General features: G+C 46.3%; 2 protein-coding genes and 1 long non-coding RNA gene across 6 annotated transcripts; 1 reads left to right on the top strand and 2 right to left on the bottom strand.

Annotated features, from left to right (window-relative positions):
* Window positions 1-73: 73 nt before the first annotated feature.
* LOC114862293 (interleukin-6 receptor subunit beta) lies at window positions 74-7,392 on the bottom strand. 3 transcript variants are annotated; one of them, XM_055511138.1, is made up of 15 exons: window positions 7,245-7,392; window positions 6,781-6,885; window positions 5,958-6,075; window positions 5,740-5,867; window positions 5,532-5,662; window positions 5,006-5,165; window positions 4,856-4,932; window positions 4,534-4,756; window positions 3,750-3,935; window positions 3,583-3,681; window positions 3,051-3,191; window positions 2,843-2,968; window positions 2,485-2,569; window positions 989-1,070; window positions 74-905 (listed from the first exon to the last, which is right to left on the bottom strand). In XM_055511138.1, the coding sequence occupies exons 1-15, from the start codon at window positions 7,318-7,320 to the stop codon at window positions 471-473; spliced, it is 2,172 nt and encodes a 723-aa protein (XP_055367113.1). In that variant the 5' UTR covers window positions 7,321-7,392; the 3' UTR covers window positions 74-470. The 3 variants fall into 3 exon arrangements, with proteins under 3 accessions (XP_055367113.1, XP_055367111.1, XP_029018285.1); XM_055511136.1 differs by having other exon boundaries at window positions 5,740-6,075; XM_029162452.3 differs by having other exon boundaries at window positions 74-878; window positions 5,740-6,075.
* Window positions 950-2,442, top strand: LOC129604533 (uncharacterized). Its single transcript, XR_008695496.1, has 2 exons — window positions 950-1,082; window positions 1,151-2,442. It is a non-coding gene; the product is annotated as an uncharacterized LOC129604533 (long non-coding RNA).
* Window positions 7,393-7,713: 321 nt separating the features above from the next.
* LOC114862291 (protein HIRA) lies at window positions 7,714-17,285 on the bottom strand. Of its 2 annotated transcripts, none has more exons than XM_029162450.3 (25): window positions 17,040-17,285; window positions 16,032-16,094; window positions 15,690-15,800; window positions 15,149-15,239; window positions 14,896-14,990; window positions 14,635-14,730; window positions 14,273-14,433; window positions 13,985-14,152; window positions 13,785-13,898; window positions 13,591-13,661; window positions 13,293-13,398; window positions 12,929-13,150; window positions 12,705-12,790; window positions 12,433-12,633; window positions 12,174-12,317; window positions 11,884-12,100; window positions 11,693-11,800; window positions 11,464-11,612; window positions 11,228-11,389; window positions 11,060-11,118; window positions 9,678-9,783; window positions 9,401-9,523; window positions 9,151-9,314; window positions 8,959-9,047; window positions 7,714-8,864 (listed from the first exon to the last, which is right to left on the bottom strand). In XM_029162450.3, exons 1-25 carry the CDS (start codon window positions 17,074-17,076, stop codon window positions 8,748-8,750), a joined length of 3,060 nt encoding a protein of 1,019 aa, XP_029018283.1. In that variant the 5' UTR covers window positions 17,077-17,285; the 3' UTR covers window positions 7,714-8,747. The 2 variants fall into 2 exon arrangements, with proteins under 2 accessions (XP_029018283.1, XP_029018282.1); XM_029162449.3 differs by having other exon boundaries at window positions 11,884-12,103; window positions 17,040-17,284.
* Between the last annotated feature and the right edge of the window lie 792 nt (window positions 17,286-18,077).

Below are 18,077 nucleotides of genomic sequence, written 5' to 3'. Positions count from 1 at the left end.
GTTAAATGTTGTTACATTTTTGTCTTCACCAGTAAAAATCAAGGCTAAAACACAGAACAGACACTTAGAGACAATAACATCTGGGTCAACCGCCAACATCTGTCTTGAGCTATAAACAAATCAGGTTCAGGAACAGTTTAAGGTGTTATATTCCCCAGATCTCAGTCCAGTTCAGCATCTGAGGGAAGTTCTGGGCCAACTGGTACCAGACACCACAGCACAGCTTCAGGTTCTGGTCCTCAGCGGGTCAGAGGAACCAGCATCATGATGTAGATGTTGTAGTGTCATTTCCATCTGTCAATGTCTTTAGTGTAATGATCAGTGAACCAGAACCTTTGCTGATCCAATGCGAGGCCTACAGACTGTGACTGGTTCCAAGCTGAGCTACTGAGCTAAGGACCGGTTACCACCCCCTCGAAACAGCTGATGAACGGAATGGACTAGAGGGTTTATACAGTATTTGGCTGCGTCTACGTCAGAGCTGCTACGTTTGGCAGATAATCAGTGTCACAGGTCACAGAGACCACAGTTCGTTCCTGATAGGAGGCGTTGACCACATACTCTCCCTCACACGTGATCTGAGCGTCCGCCACTCCACCAAAACAGCGTTTGACGGCATCATGTGCCTGCTCTTGGCTGCCTTGCTCTGTGTGATGGGCCGTTCCGCCCTCGTCATCGGAAGGACCACACTGGAACTGCTGCGGTGTGCTTGGTGCAGGACCATCGTGTTCTGCATCCAGTCTCAGGTCTGACAGTTTGATGACCAGACGGTCTAGTGGGTCGGGACAACATGGCTCAACCACGATGGTGCTTTTCACTTCAAGCAGATCCACGTCCTGGAAGTCCTGGATGTCCAGGATGTTTTGTTTGGTAGAATTCTGTTTGAAAGAATAAGTGACAGGTGCCTAATCAACTAAGTGAAGCCAGTAAAGAACAGTTCAGGATGAATCCCTGTGTCTGTTACAGCTTAGACCCGTGCCGACATTACCTGGTGCTTGCTGTCCATCAGCCACTGTCCTGCTGTGCTGTCCTGGGGACTGGAGACACGTGGATAGAAGAAGCCCTTGTACCTGCTTATTCAAGTCAGTGTCAGTCTCCTCTTTTCTACTTAGAGATGAACTCAAACATTAACAAACTGAACATGTCCCAGGACTAGATGAAGAGAACCCAGCTGGACAGATAACAAACTTATCACCTGCTTTAAGCAAAGTATGTGTCCTTTTTGTAAATAAACCTTCATTATCTCATTAAGCTACTTGCATTTGCCGCAGGATTCTTGTCTTACAGGGACAGGGAGGCAGCTAGGAGTGCTGTCAGTCAGGATGAGGGAGGGGAGGAGGCTCACAGGAGGAGACTGGACCCCAGACTTCAGAACAACAACACCAGGGAAGTGTGGAGGGGCATGAGGACCCTCAGCTCCAGGTCCAGTAGTCAGTGACTGAGGGGTCTGTGGACAGGGCCACGAACTTTATAACTTCTTCAACAGATTCCAGGTTGGGCCTCTAAACCCCCGCTGCCCACGATAGACCCCCCTTCACACCACCCACAGGGCTCATCCACCCCCACCTCACACACCATCACAGCAGATCAGGTGAGAAAGGAGCTGAACAGCTTCATCCAACAAAGGCTGCAGGACCTGATGGAATCAGCCCAAGGGTGCTGAAAGTCTGTGCTGCCCAGCGTGTGGTGTCCTCCAACACATCTGCAACCTGAGCCTGCAGCTGGAGAGAGTTCCTCTTGGGTGGAAGAAGCCATGCATTGTGCCAGTGAATAAGACGCCTCTGACCTCTCACATCATGGAGGCTTTTGAGAGGCTGATCCTGGACTCCCTGCAGTCTCTGGTCAAACCCTCAGTCACCATCATATCAACCCCATCTAGGAGTGGATGACGCCATTATATATCTGCTCCATCGCACCTACAACCACAAGCCTGGCGCCTCCAGGTGCATTTAACACCATCCAGCCTGCGATGCTGGGAGAAAAACTGCTGTCACCGCTCTCACTATTAAAAATGAAGAGGTGGAGGTTGTGACCGAGTACATGGGAGTGTACTTGGACAATAAACTGGACTGGATAAAGAACTCCTCAGCTCTGAACAAGAAGGCTCAGAGCAGGTGCGCATAGCGTGTGGCTGGACAGAGGAGCACCTTCAGCCAGAGGCTGATCAGCATCAGGTTCTCCACAGAACGCCAGCGGAGGTCCTTCCTACCGGTGCCATCAGCCTGTACAACTCCTCCCCACCTGTATTTGTGTAGTATAGCTTGGAAAGTGGATGAGACCACCCGCGGAGGGTGAGAATAGAGTGGTGTGTGTGTGTATATAACCACTCTGTCCTGATTATACTTGTGTATATATTTTTAACTTCCTTTCTATCTGTGAAAGCAATCATAAGTGTGTAAAGCGATTTTCCTCTGAGATTAATAAAGTTTCTTGAATCTTGAATCTTGTGTGGGAGGAGTCAGATTTAGTCATGTGTTGACTCACATAGTCCTGGACAGGATGGAGACAATGAACACAGTAGCAGCCAACAGCAGCAGAGGCATCGCCGTAGCAACAACGGGGAACTGGTCTGCAAACAAAAACCTTAATGTTTTTCTATGCAGAATTAAACATTGACGGGAAACAGAAACTTTGCAACCTTTCGAGCCTGAAGATGCTTCATTACTGAGCTGTTGAAACGTGACCTATTCACTTACAAACGTTTCCTTTGAATCAACCTCATACATCTGAATATTAAAAGCCCGTCTTAGAAACCCTTCATATGAACCACAGAAAAGGAATTTCAAAGACAAGACAACAGAGCAAACATACAGAAACACTCAGAGGAAAGAGTGAAACTTACCAAATTCAGTCCGGACCGAGATCATGTGGGTGGAAGAGTTATCGGCCCATAGGACAAGACAGTACTCGGTGTCGGCTGTGAGGTTGATGAAGGTGTGCTGCCTCTGGTCCGGCCACAAAGGCTGAGCTGGACAGATGAGCAGGAGGAAACAGCTGGTAAACCTCTCGATCAGTTGTATTAATTCACTGTAACCTTTCTGTGAACAAACTTTGTTCGTAGGAGTCACTCCTCAGCGTCACTCGGTATCCGTCCACTCTGACTGGTCCAGACCTCCTCTGCCACGCCCACATCACCGTCACTGCCGTCTGGTTCACACCCGTCACCTTCAGCTTGGTTGGTTCCATCAGAGCTGCAAACACAAACAAGTCCAGGTTGTTGCTTCAATTAAATTGTACTTTTTGATACTAAAATATTTTTTGGAATATTTAATTTGAAATAAATTACTGAGCAGTCTGCGACAGAGTGACTGTCTGTCCTCTCTCCCTCTCCCTCTCTCTCTTTCTCTCTCTGTCCTCTCTCTATCTGTTCTCTGTCTGTCTGAGTGTCTGCCTGTCTGTCGTCTCTCTCTCTCTATCTGCCCTCTCTTTATCTCTCTTCTGTCTGTCCTCTCTCTGCCTGCCTGCCTGATTGTCCTCTCCCTATCTGCTCTCTGTCCTTTCTCTATCTGTCCTCTGTCTGTCTGTCCTCTCTCTTTTCTCTGCCCCTGACTTCACAGTGACTAAGCCTCTCCTCTTGTTTACCTCCGAGGCGCAGGCTGGCGGACACTGACTGAGGAGGACCGCACTGTTGCTTGTAGACGGGGACCACACTGATCAGGTATGACTCCATGGGGTCAACATCTATAAAAAAGCGGCACAGTGAGAGGGGGACATACCAGCTTTTAGACTAACATGAGTGTCTGAGGAACCTTGGATGAGTGTGGAGCTGGTGGAGCTGTTCACTGTGGACCAGCAGCTGCTGGACACGTTTGTCTCCAGGCGCCACCAGACGTCAAAGTGAGTGACAGGCTGGGCAGGGATCTCCCACTGGACCCAGAGGCCAGTACCAACTGGGACAGAGCAGGAAACCCACATGTTTCTGACTGAGGAGAGAGCTGTGAAGAAAGGAATGAAGCACAGCACACACAAGCATGTCACAAATGAGAAGGATCATATGAAACAGCCGTCTCTGAAAGCTTTAGGTGGAAACGTGCTGTTAAGCAAGAAGTGTTATCAGAACTGTGTGGCTGCTGTACTGCTTCCTGCCTAGAGCACACACGCAAACACACACACACACACACACACACACACACACACACACACACACACACACACACACACACACAGACACAGACACAGACACAGACACACACACACAGACACACACACACACACACACACACACACACACACACACACACACACACACACACACACACACACACACACACACACACACAGGATATTGCACCAGTCTTCCATTGATAGATGGAGGCCGTCTGCTGCATCTTTACCCCATGTGAGCTGTAATGTTACACCGATGATCAGAATGAACAAATGAGAACTAAAATACGATGAGGAGTTTTTGGATTCAGGTTTGTTCTGTTCAAATGTCTGATAATGAAGGTCTAATTTATGAAGTGTTTAAAACATAAAAACCAAACCGTCTAACTGTTAACTCTAGTGTGTAGAAATAGGAAATGTGCAGCTCACGTCTGTGTCTTCGTGTGTCGACGCTCAGATTGACAGATGGTCCAACGCCGGCCGTGTTGAATGCTGCCACTGAGACTCTCCAGGTTCCCTCGTCCACCGTGAGCACACATATTTCATCTGTGACGTTTACTACAGATCTATCCTGTAGCTGCTGCCCCATCACTCTTCTGTAGCTCACCTGGTATCCAAGGATATGACCTCCGGCATCATGGGGGTCGAGAGCCTGAGGGGAGAATGAACAGGAAGCTGTCGCCACAAAGTCTGCTCCTGAAGGTTGAGACTTCAAACTGCTGTGTGGAGTAACTGCTGCAGTGAACTGTACCTTCCACATGATATGCAGACGTCCACCGGAGTCTGTTTTGTCCAGACGGTAGCACGGCTGAGGATACTTAGACGGAGCTGGAAAACAGAGCAGCCGGTACTGAGCCTTAGTTTACTGCAGGTCTCTGACCTGACAGAGGTGGGGCTGTACCTCGGTCCAGCGTTCTCACTGAAACTCCAGCGCTCCAGTTGCTCCAGATGCCAACGGTTCGACTGCAGGACACAGTAGCTGTGTAGAAAGTAAAGGGCTGGAGACCGTTGATAGAGTAGATGTGCTTCTGATTCTGAGGCGTAAAGACAAAATCTGGAGACTGGAAACATGAAGAGCAATGATAAAAACAGACTGAACTCACATGGTTCTGAGGCCTAATGGAAAGTTGAGTCCAGGGAATGCACAGATATTCAAAGCAAAAACAGTAGAACTACAGAAACTTCATGTTAGCAGCACAATGAGCTTTTGTTTTCATTAAATAAATAGAAAAGTGAACTGTGACAGTAAAAAACTGAATCATTAGCATAAGAATGAAATTATGAACAGTTAAACAGAAACAGGCCTGAACCAGATCCATTCACACAATGATATAATCAAATCAAATATCGTTTATAACCATTAGGAGGTTTCCATTCTCCCTAATAATGGACCATAAGTAACTAATACGCAGGTTTGACTCGCACACCTGAGACCACGTCTCAGAGCTGTGGGCTCTGTAGCGCAGCTGACAGCGGGTGTCACCACTGCTGCTCCAGCCCACGGACACAGAGTCTTCAGTGGAGCCGATGACCGTGAGTTCAGGGGCAGCGGGCTTCACTGAGGAGGAGACGAGCAGAGGTTTACTGGTTTTACTGGGTCAATCCCACGTCAAGCAGTATGTCTGGGTCACAAACCTGCTTTATAGACAAACACATAATGAGGCTGAGACCAGAGCTCCACTGAGGAGCTTCGGACTCTGGCTGTGATCATCAGCCGCTCTGCAGGGACGAAGAGGGCTGGACAGTGCTTCACTGGTCGGAAGCTGAAAAGATTTGTACAGAAAGATAGGAAGTAGCCAAAGGTTAAGTTTAGGCTTTGCGTCATTGTGCATGAACTTGGACCCGTGTGCAACCTTTGCCGGTTGAAGATGAGAGAGACGCTAGCGGCCGTGTGGCTGAACTGCTTCTCACTCCACTCACACGTCACTGACTCTAGAGACACTTTGAAGTAACAGGACATGTTGAAGTTTTCTGCAGGAAACAGGAGGATGCAGGTTAAACACGACGCGCTAATCCTTCAAGGTTTTACTGAACAGAGTGGTCAAACTGTTCAAACGCTGAGTTGACCTGCACTGTGACATTCAGTCCTGTAACGCAGCTGCAACCATGAAAGTGCAGTTTTATCTAAAGCTTGAGAGCAGCTTTCAACAGTTCAACCATGAAGCGCTCTGTACGGGAACCAGGTAATGTCCCTGAGATGACGATCGCTGACAGACCTGAGACCAAACTACAGTAAGCTTATACAGATCAACATGGAAACCGTCCGTCATCAAATCCAGCTCTCTCTCAGTGTCTCCAGTCGGCAGCTGCGGCTCAGGGACAAACCACTGCTGTCACTGGTTCTGATGGTTCCTGCTGGTCAGAGTTGTCCACATACTGTACTGACCAGCTTCTGTATTTCTCTTGTCACTTAGACCAGCTCCCTCATGATCGGTACAAACCGCAGCAGCTGCTCGAGGGATGTGCTGAAACGAGATCCCTGGCTCCATCCAACATACAGAAACTGGGATGAGGATCCCAGTAAAGCTAAAGAGTAGCAATGGTCCCGGTCCTTCCCAGACCCATTCACAAACATTTGGCTCATCCTTTCAGAGTTTGGTTATTTCTCTACTAGCTGGGAACAACAACCAAGTAGCAGCATGGTTGAACACGTTAAACACACGTGTCCAGACTCACTCTGAGCCAAAGGGGGCGGAGGCTGGACACAGTCTCCAGACCCAGTAACACACACTTTGTCGTCCTCTTTACACGGTAGCAGGTCAAAGCTGTTCACAGTGATTTCTGAGTAGAAAAACATAAAAACAAGAACAAAAGATTCTAAGTGAGGTTAGATTCATGACATGTGACATGAGATCACATTAATGGCGTATGTAGATTAGCGTTAGACTGGACTCATCCATCCTCTGCAAACAACACATCAGCTGCCTGGTGTCTCGTTTATAATGTTCACTCTAAATATGCAATACGAGGTTCTATAATTTCAAGCTTTTATATTGAAACAAACCCCAGAACAAAAACTACTGTATAAAAGCAAACACAGAGTAAAGGTCTAACATGTGGAGACTGGTGTGGCGTTCACATGGTTCCTGGATCCCATCACTGCGTTAACAAGGCTCCAATTAAGAATAAAAGAATCTCACCATAAGAAAACACACAGAGGAGACTGGTCGCTGTCAGGATAATGTGCAGGACGTCCATGTCGACCGGAGCAGGCATCAGCTCAGTGACAAACGGCGTTCAGAATGAAGACGGGACATTCACTCCCACGTTCGTGTGTCAGGAAGTTGCTTCACACTGAACTGACTCATCACCAACACCGTCCTCAGAGATAACGGGTAGATTCTAAGTCAGACTTATCCTCAGTGAGATAACAGCAGCTTTCACACCTACAGATAACATCTGCAAACATCAGCATTTCATGATCATTTTTAGCACAGTATCACTTTCAAACATCTTTAACTTTAAATCATTAACATTATTGATTGACTCCTGAAAGCCACAAAAGCCCCTTTAGGTACAGATTTTATTACTGTGCCACCATTAAGTCTTTACCTGGAAACCATGACCAGTGCAGTGAAGAAGAACCAGGAAACCTCCAAAACCACAGGGTTTTGTTTCATTTTTAATCTTTGTCCAAAAGCAAAAGTTCAGCCACTGTTTTTTTCTTCCTTTTTCTTATACAAATTAAAAATAACAAAAAGCCTTGTACAAACATTTAAAAACAAACAGAACAGAAACAGATTTGCTCCTCTGGACTCCTGCTGAGCGAGTGACACCTGCTGCTGGACAGACACGAGGCGGAGCAGAGGAGCTGCATCTCCAGCTCAGCTGCTCGTCGTGTGTTTATAATGTCAGAAAGCACAGGTAGGTTCATCCTTGAGTCCTGAAAAAAAGCAGCGGATTTTCAAAACAAAAGACGCGGGAAAAACTATCTGGAGCCTTTAAACGACCCAGATGTATGTCTGCCAAAACTCTAGCATATTTATGAGACATACAATTTATAACAAGGGAGCAAATTTATATTTCTCATGTCCAACCTTTACATGATTTCAGGAAGAACAAAGCGTTTGAACGCTTCAGTCGTCTGCATTAACAGGAGTGAGAATGATTGTTTTAGTCAAAGAACTGAAGGTCCTGAAGCCAGGAGTTCCAACTAACTTGTACAGTCTGCCTCTAATGATTCAGGAGTCCTTAAAAGGCAGTCAAACACTTATTATGATGCTCTTTATTTTGTCCACTTCGCAAATGGCTGATTCACTTTGGTTAAAGCATTTTGCTCTTGTTCATCCATTTTACTTAGATTTGTGTTGTGATGTGGGACACTGCGACCATCTCTGAGCTTGTGAGTAGGAGGGCAGCAGAGAGAGGTGGATCTGCCACATCAGGGATATTAAACAAAACAAACGAGAAGACGTCAGCTCAAACTAAAACTGTGATTTTAAAATAAGTTGCTGGGAACCTCTGGGAACGACAGCACCGACAAGTCCCAGTGCTTGAAAAGCTGTGGACCGGCTGCTTCTTAGTATTTCCAGTCTCAGCCAGAGCAGAGATCCAAGAGAGCCACGCTGATGAAAGCAGTCAAATGCAAGCGAACTGAGAGGAACCCACGCTGCTTCCATGCCGACACTGTGCACACGTTTGTGTTATTTGCTGTGCAACAGTTCCAGCTGGTCCTGGTATTCGGTGAAAAGTCTCTGGAATCGCAGGTTTTCGCCAATAACAGGTAAAACCTCCCGCAGCAACTCTCGTTTGTGAAGACCCTGAACACAGAAAAGTCCAAGTGAGTGGATGCTGTCAGCGGCAGCGGGGAGCAGTGTGACCTGCAGGCTCTGGCTACAGGCCGGCTTTACGTACCAGAGTGGTGGGCTCCCAGGACGTCGCTGCCGATTTGTGGACGGGGCCGAGCAGCTCCGTGCAGAGCTCTTTGAGGCGGTACTCTGATCCTGAGGTAAAAACATAGTGTCAACGTTTCAGCGTGTACTAAACTACGACTGTAGAATACAACACCGCATCTGCTCGGTCACAACCTGTACGATGGTTTAGTACCTTCGTTGACAAGGAAGCGAGCGTAGATCAGCAGCCAGTAACGATACTCCTGCGCTGACTGCAGGGTCAGAGCAGACGCCAGCTGATTCTCCAGGAAGGCCAAGGTCATGCTCTGCTGCAGGTGGTGAGGGGTGGACGAGAGCCGGGACGCCAGCCGACCCGCACTGCAGGGGGCCACAGGGCTCTCATTTAATTCTAGCACACATCAAAGAGGCACTAATAAGAAGGGAAGAGTAAACACAGGTCGTACTTGAGGTTGCGTCCCTGCACGACTGCCAGGGGCCCGGAGGACACAGGTGCATCCTGGGTAGGTAGGCAGCTCCTGAAGTCAGCACACTGGACCAGAGAGTCACCTTTATCTGCAATCAGAGTCCTGAGAGAGCAGGCGGGGTCTTAATGGACGTAACCACTGCAGTATTACACTATAACCACAGTACAGTTACATACACAACCAACCAGACCCATTTTATGGTTTTATGGTTTCTGCACTTATTAGGTGGCTTAAGTGAGAGGATGTGATTTCTCACCATGTCTCCAGGGAGGAGCTGAAGCAGAAGGACTTCCCATTGGACAGTCCAATGACTGGGAGACCCTGCTGAGTCAGCAGAGACCGAGACACTGTGGTGTCAGCACCTGCAAACAAACATGACATGATTGACACACTCTGATAAGACCCACAGTACATCAGTGCTTAAACCACCTTCAAGGAAGACATATTATAATTATGGATTGCTTTAAGTAAAAAAAAAAAACAAATGCATAAAAAGATCTTAGTAAACACTTGTCTCCCTTGTTGGGGACCAGCCTCAGTGTTGGAGTTTATCCATTTAACATAATTAAAATAAAATTTAAGTTGAATAAATAATTTAACTTTAACTGTACAGAGCTACAATGCTTCCACCCGGTCTAAGAAACTGAAGGACATGCAGGTGGAGCCCCCCTGATCTCATGGATCATGGACCGCCTCACCAACCGCCCCCAGTACGTCCGCCTGCAGAACCGTGTCTGACACCGTGCTCTGCAGCACAGGAGCTCCACAGGGGACAGTCCTGTCTCCTTCCTCTTCACCCTCTACACCTCAGACTTCAGGTACAACCCAGAGTCCTGTTCTCCAGAACTTCTCTGATGACTCTGCTACTGTAGGACGTATCCAGGGTGATGTCACAGAGTACCAGGAAGTGATGAACTGAGTCTGTGGGTCCAGTGTTTTAGACTGTGGTCTGTGGGGCAGCAACATGAATGTAGCAGACAGGAACAGACTGGACAAAATGATCAGGAGGGCTGGTTCTGTTCTGGGGTGGAGCTGGACCCCCCACATGTTGTAGCTCATAGGAGGACGCTGGTCAAACTCCTCTCTATAGACAACACCTCCACCCCTACACAGTGTGTGTCTGGACAGAGGATCACCTTAAGCCACAGCTGATCAGTAATAGGTTCTCCACAGAACGCCACCGGGGAACTTCCTACCGGTGCCATCAGCCTGTACAACTCCTCCTCTGTCTGTGAGGGTCGATCTGATGTATAATAAATCTTTAGCTAGTAATTAAATGTGAGTGTGTAGATGTGTTAGCATTTTTATTTTAATCTCCCTACCTTCTTGTGTGTTCCTACAACTGTGACAGCCATCAAAGTGTGCAAAATAATTTCCCCCTGGGATTAATAATGGTTTTTGAACGTTTTTAAGATCTTGAATCTTATAGGTCCTAGTCTAGACGTAGTTTATTGTTTTACTTTCATGGCAACGCATCTTAATACATACTGTCATTGATTAACTCATCATGTGTTCATGGTTTCTTGATGATGTCATTACTCCAGCTTCTACTTATCACACAAACACGTGATCCACCCCTAGAAGGGCACGTCCCTTATGTAGATATTTGTGTTGTAATCACATTTTTCTGTCTCTCACCAGTTAAAATAGTCATCAGAGACTCGTTCTTCACCAGAGCCTTCTGCTTCTGAACGTCCCTGCACACAGGAAACAACAATGTCAAGAGCCTGACTTGAATCCTTTTAGATAAGCTTCATGTTAAAACAACAACAAAGCCACATTAGCTGATTCCCAGCTAACACTGACCAAATGGACAGCGTCGCTCCTGATGTCAGAACCATGACGAAGTGGGCCGAGCAGTGCAGAGCCGACACCGGCGTGGCTAGCTGGATGGCAGGAAGGAGCCGGCGGCCACAGGAGGAAAACACAGACAGCGTCCTGTCCTCACAGGCTACGGCCAGGACGTCACTAAGAAGCCACAGTGAGAACTCATCAGTGGGAGCTTTGCATGAAGACATTAAACACTGAGTGGCACCTTGTACCTGCTCCCTGCAGCTGTGACCACGGAGCTGGGAAGCAGAGTGTTCCAGTCTCGTCCGTCTCTGGAGCATCGCACTTGACTGAGCTTGGAACCTGCAGCCATGGACACTTCGTTCTCCACCTCCAGGAACACGGTCGGTTCCATGCTCACCTGCAGACACACGTCATGGGTGTATAACTAGCCTGTCTCCACGTCCAGTAGGAGACGGCATCGCATGGACAGTGTGGTACCTGCAGACTGAAAGCCTTCTGCGTGCTGGGTGTTGGTAGTTTGAGAACAGCTACATGAGCTGGAGCAGCCGCCACCCTGCTGGGCTCACGTTCTGCTGGAGGAGCCATCTGCCGAGACCACGAAAGACAATTCAGTTCAATTCAATTCAATTTCAATTTCTGCTCCGAGTCCCATTTTTTCATATCGTTACCTGAGGAAATGGCTGAGCGATGGGAGCGGCCATCTTGTCCTTCCTGGGTCGGCCTTTCTTCCTCTTCTCCACTACCTCTGCTCCATCTATCAGCAGCTCAGCTTTCCTCTTGTTTAATGACAGGTTTTTGTTGATGGCGGCCATCTTGTCCTCGCTGTCACTGCTGGTCTCTTCTTTGGTTTTAAGGTCTTTTATTGCAAACACGCCGTCTTTTTGCCTGCTGTATGAACACAGAATGTTCTTCAGGATATGCTGCTCTCTGCTAGTTCGACTTCTACTGTGTGAATCACCTGTCTAACGGTGCGAGCCCAGCTGTGGAGGAGATAGCAGATGTGACTCCCGGTGTGGCCTTTGACCTTTCTGTGAACCTGGAGTCCAAAGCTTTCATGGGTTCAATCTTGGAGGCAGAAGTGAGCAGCAAACTGGACTTCACACTGGAACAATGAGAAACCAGAGAGATGGCAGTGGAACATGAAGATCAAGCGTTGCATGAAAAAGAGATGGGGAGCTCAGACGATGTCAGCAAACAGGCACAACTAGACCACCTACCCTTCCTTGTTTTCCTCTAGGCCTTTGGTGGCTCCACCACTGGGTGGAGGCAAGGTAAGCATGTCGTGGTTAGGCCTAATCACCATAGAAGCAGCCTGTACTGGACTAGAGTCGGAGCTCAGCTGAGGGGTGAGCTGGCTGGTTACAGAGGAGCCCGAGGGCAAGATGGGAGCACTGTTGAACAGCGCTGGTGAGAAATCCCTGTAAGGTAAGAAGCACCGTGATGTACAAGTCATCCATGCTGGCATAAATGAGAACTGCTTTCATTCTACCCTGTGTCCAGCTGAGCGATACACAACGGCGTGATTCTTCTTCTGCCATCTGCAGTTCTTGTCTCCACCTGTTTCTTCAGAAGGTTCTGCATCAAATGAAATAATATATACAAAATTCAAGCTCCAATATCTTTCCAACAACCTTCTGTATAAAATCACACAGTGCTTTTCTGCTTTCAGGTATATGTTTGGTTGGTGCCTATAGAGGAATTTCAGTTTCACACCTTCCTGATGTCCTCCAGAGATTCTCCGTTCATCACACTGTGCAGTTTGGGAGCTGAGGACTCAGACCCAGCACCGCCTGGTGCCGTGTTGGCCTGGGCCGAGATCTGTCGCTCCTGCTGGTATTTGAGCATCTCCGGGTTCTCAATGATGGTGGTGGAGAGTTGGGCTTCGGTGCTGGTTATAGCCAAACTCTTGCCATAAATGTTCTGGTGGATGATGTTCTGAGAAAAAACAGGAAGAAGTCTGACTTTGGTTTTTGGAGGGTTGTTGACAGAATGAACAGTACGTAGACAACGCATGCAGTCATAGAAGCAGTAGTGCTTGCAGTCTGATGTGACAACTTGTCCTCGACCTGTCTCTCACCTTCTCCTCCTCGTTCAGTGGGTCTCCCAGTTCATCCAGAGAAAAGTCCAGATAGGCCACAGTGCCATCCATTGAGCACACCAACATCCCCAGACCCGTCAGTGTCCTGAAAGAGAGACGTTAAACTCGAGTGCAGGTTGTGGTCATGTCACACAACAACAGTGAACATCAGCTGAGGTTTCATTTAAGAAACGATATTTTCAAAGTAAAACAAGTCTGTCTTTGGCTTAGGTAGTGTAGAGGTTGGCAGAGACAGACCTTCATGTACATGTGATAGATCAAAGTGGTTTTAACTCACCAGGAAATGTCCATAATGGACTTATCGAACAGGTCGTGGATCACCACCAGAGGGCGCTTTAGTGATGTTAGCTTGAGAAGAGCAAATACTTTAACATTAACACAGACAGTTTGAAGTTGCATTATGTTTAGAGCCGCTACAACTGTTGTTAATTCATGGATAAGATACTATGTGACAAAATAAACAGAACCAACCCAGACAGACAAAGATCTGTCTTTGCTGCCAACGGCACAGCAGCAGTACGGACAGCTGGGCTTCGGAGAGCTGCCATTCTTCTGCTTCTTCTTAAAGATCTTTGGGTTAAATTTCTGCGATAGAAGCCATAGCTATAGATGAGCAGATACTAGATGAAAAGCATTTGTTAAGTCTAAACTAATAGTTAAAAGCTCCTCACCACGACAGTGACGGCTTTACGGTGACCCACAAAGTCCATGTTCGTCTTCCAGCCGTCTCTCTCCACGATCTGAGCTGTGGGCCCGGAGTTGTTCATGGCGTGAGCCGACACCAGATACTGACCATCTGGAGACCAGGACAGACGCAGGACGTGGGTTGTCCCACCGCACTGAGGCACACAGAGGGAAAGAAGAACAACTTTCAAAAGCCCAGGGTTGAAACACTGACTGTGGCAAAAGTGACGAGAGAATATATAGACACTGGCACTGACAAATACTTTTCCCTGTACCTCACTAAAGGGTTTGGTGATGTTGGCCTCCATCTGCCAGTCCACAGTCCTCCACACTTTAAGGCTGTGGTCGTCAGCCTGGGAGGCGATGTATTTCCCCACCGGATCCCAGGTCAGACCTTTAACCAGCCCAGTGTGTCCTCGCAGACATGTCACCATCTCTGGAAGGATGCAAAGACCAGGGATCACAAGACGAAAAGTAAACATATTTCACATATAACACTTGTCAGAGGTGAGTATATGTATATATCAGAATATATGATTATATTTACGGTGCATATCCCGTAATTAAGGGCCAGTTCATAAGCAGGTCCTACCATACTTTACTAATCTGTTTATTACTGTTTAGCTGCGTCTCCCACCTGGAAATTTGCGTGCGTTCCAGATAACAATGGTGTTGTCGACACTGCAGGTGGCCAACCATATGTCATGAGGTGACCACGCCACATCCATCACATCTGCAAGACATCAAATCAAATTAAAGTGCATCTACGGTGTTTGGAGTTTGCACTGATGCACAGGTGTAAGTTAATGATAGAATACAAGCGTTCACTTGTCCCTGGAAGACAGTCCAGATAAAACTAAGTGCAGAATTAGGAAATTAAGACTTGTATTGTTCTCACCTCCAGTGTGGTTTCTCAGAATAGTGACACACCGCCACTGTTCCACGTTGGCCAGTTTACTGCTTGACCCAAACACGGTGCTGGGGCCGATAAATCTACAGAAGACACACACAGACACAGACACAGACACAGACACAGACACAGACACACAGACACACAGACACACAGACACACAGACACACAGACATACACAGTCAGAGTCAACCAGCACAACTCTTAAAACATTTAAAAACAGTCTGTCTGTGGCACATACGCAGCTCTCTTCCACACCATGACCAGTTTATCGTCTCCTCCTGAAGCCAGGTACAGCCCGTTGTTAGACCAGCGCACACAGTTCACACATGCTGCAGAGACAAACACACACATCAGATGCAAACAGAAAATAGGACTTTCCTGAGAAGGCCATGTGAAACAGACATCATTAACAACACCTGGCATGGAACTCATGGAGGAAAAGAATTCTAAGGTCCGTCATTAACAAAAAGATAACCATGAATATTAAACAGTAGAAAGTTCAGCCCTGGCTAATCGCTAAATGTGCGCGCACACACACACAGTGAGCTGGAAATGTTCATTATTTTGATGGTGGCTCTAAAATGTATGCTGGTTCAATACTGTGATACAGAATAATCAGACTTTGTTTTGAAAGATCGTGCATCCACCAAGTTAGATTTTCAGATGGAGCAGCAGAGGTGGTAGGTTTCAGTTTCTTCCTAAAGCATCTACAAATGAACACTGGTAGATGAGCCTAAAGAACTGTTCGTGAAGATGACATTTGAGGAGCAATATCTCACCCAGGTGATTGTCCATCTGGCAAAGCATTTTGGGAATATTTTCATTCTTCTCATCTTCCTCTCTAAGAACCGGTGCCATGTTCCAGATCATCACCTTCCCAGAATCCTCCCCTAAATCCCAAAAAAGCATACACAACCCATTCACTCCTGACGTTGCGAAAAACAGATTAGGGCTATGATAGTTAAGGCAAGAGGGTGAAATTTATTACAGCATAAATCAGATTAAAGATTGATTCAATCAATAATCTAATGAAACAACAAGGATCCAAATGAGAAATGTCCAAAGTTGCACTGAAGTGAGGAAGAATGTTAAAAGCTTTTTTACATGGTACGATCACTTACCTTGGCCGCCAGTGGCAAATTTCGTCCCATCAGGGTGGATGTCAACTGAGAAAATGGCTTTGCCTATGAAACACAACAATAATGATAAATTATTAAATTAATAATGACATTATTTAGATCAACACTGACCAACACCGTAACCTTTGTCCTATGGCTACTGTGGTTTTCCTTAATGTTCAAACTAGGCGTAAATTTAGCCTATCATTTGTATAGTTAAAATATTGACAGTAAGTCAACCAGCAAACAACTCCTTAGGATGGCCTTTGCTTAAACTCGGATATATTGTCCTTCAGTTCTGTCTTCATGAAATTAACATAAATTTTACAATAGGAAAAACGTCATGTAACTTTGACCAATAATATCTTCACACTTCAATAAGCATGAATAAAAGCTCCATGAGGGTTTAGAGTTGACACCTCCGCTACTGAATTGACCAAATAAAACTGCTCAGATAGTTGTTTGTTTCTGGCTTTTACTTTTTGTTGTAACTTTAAAATTGCAGCAAGTATCTCAGTACGACTAAAAGTAAATCAACTGAGCTGCAGCTACTGTAATAACTGTAACCGATAACTTTACTTAGTGACAGCTTGGAGGTGGAGACATTTCAGCTACATGTCAAGCTTCTTCACTAAGATTAATTGCGATTATTTAGGAAAAATGTCTCAAAAGACGAGGAGAGCTATAAAACAAGAAGTCAGTAAGAGACGGAAAGTTCGACTGGGGTGAGGTGGCAGATAACTAGGCTACTAAGGCATCTAAGCTAGTTGGGGGGGTTAACTAGCTAGCTAACTAGCAAACATTAATATCGTGACACTGAAACAGGGAGAAGTGACTTTGTTGCAAGCAGAGCCTCCGGTTGCTGAGTTCACTTTGGCTTCTAGGTGACCAATAAGTGACAGACAAGCCAAGCCCGTGTCGTCCAGCAGCCCCGTCGCGCCTCCTCATCAATCCACCCCACTCCGACAACAAAAGCCGAACTTGGTCCAACAGATTCCTGCGCAAGCTTACCGTTGTGGCTCACCCAACTCGGCTTCAGCAGCTTCATTTTAGTCCAGTTTAAAACAAATGTCCACGACAAAAATCCACCCGCTGATTCGTTCAGCGAGGCAACTAAGGCCAGGCACAGTTCCTTTGTCTCAAACTCTGGCCAGGACTTCGTTATTTCTGCGATTCAACTCCATCTCTGCAGCAGCATCCCGTCGTCTCCGAGCAGCGCTACAGACCCGGACGACTAGCGAGGCGACACCAGGAAGCACAGGAAGTGTTTCTGCTACGTTTGACCGCGGACAGGAAACCAACGCACAGAGCGTCACAATAAATCTCACTGTGGTTGATTATTTCTAGTTATATAGAATATAGCAGTGTGTAGTGTCGTGTTATACATTTATTATCTTTTTCCAGTTTTGTTTTGTAAAATGATTCAAACTCAGAAACAACAACCCACAAATTAGCCTTGTACTGTATTAACATTTGAATCAAAAACCTTGTTTTGAAAAGTGCCAATAAGAAAACTTAATTTGAAAGAAAAATGTCTATTTCTCCACACTCCGGTAAAGCAATCACTTAAATCAGAAGAAACCAGCGCACAGCTTACATTAAGTAGAACTGAAGCGAGAATAGTAAAAGTAATAAAGATCACGTGCAAAATCTGGCGAGAATCACGGACGTCCTGCGACGCAGAAACGTCTTTATGCCTTTCAATTAACACAGATCGACCCAAACTTAAGGAACATCTGAAAGAAAAAACAAGGAGGAAGTTTATCTTGCAGTTGTTTTGTTAATTTATATTCATGCTAATCTATAGTTTTAGTCCAGTCCAGTAGGTGGCGGTAAATACATTATAAACGTAATTCAAGAATCAAGATTCAAGACCAAAAAAGTTAAAAAAAAAGAACTAATTATTTTGCACACTTTGATCGCTGTCACAGATGGAGGAACACACAAGAAGGAGGGGAGATTAAAAATGCACATCACACACTCACATCTAATTACTAGCTAAAGTTTTATTATACATGTTATTTCATGGATGAAGATCAACCCTCACAG

This window comes from Betta splendens, chromosome 9, assembly GCF_900634795.4.
Source record: "Betta splendens chromosome 9, fBetSpl5.4, whole genome shotgun sequence".
NCBI classification, from domain to species: Eukaryota; Metazoa; Chordata; class Actinopteri; order Anabantiformes; family Osphronemidae; genus Betta; species Betta splendens.
The sequence above is the reverse complement of the archived record's forward strand: the minus strand, read 5'-3'. Positions and strand labels throughout refer to the sequence as shown.

Bases quoted from the DNA above. Each gene is read 5' to 3' on its own strand.
- LOC114862293 (XM_055511136.1), bottom strand. From the start codon at position 7,320: ATGCCTGCTCCGGTCGACATGGACGTCCTGCACATTATCCTGACAGCG. The intron at 6,886-7,244 runs GTGAGATTCTTT...TTTTCTACTCAG, and splicing joins CCTCTGTGTGTTTTCTTATG to AAATCACTGTGAACAGCTTT. The intron at 5,166-5,531 runs GTGTGCGAGTCA...TCATGTTTCCAG, and splicing joins GCTCTGAGACGTGGTCTCAG to TCTCCAGATTTTGTCTTTAC.
- LOC114862291 (XM_029162449.3), bottom strand. From the start codon at position 17,076: ATGAAGCTGCTGAAGCCGAGTTGGGTGAGCCACAACG. The intron at 15,801-16,031 runs GTAAGTGATCGT...TTTGGGATTTAG, and splicing joins ATTTGCCACTGGCGGCCAAG to GGGAGGATTCTGGGAAGGTG. The intron at 12,791-12,928 runs GTGTGAAACTGA...CATTTGATGCAG, and splicing joins CTCTGGAGGACATCAGGAAG to AACCTTCTGAAGAAACAGGT.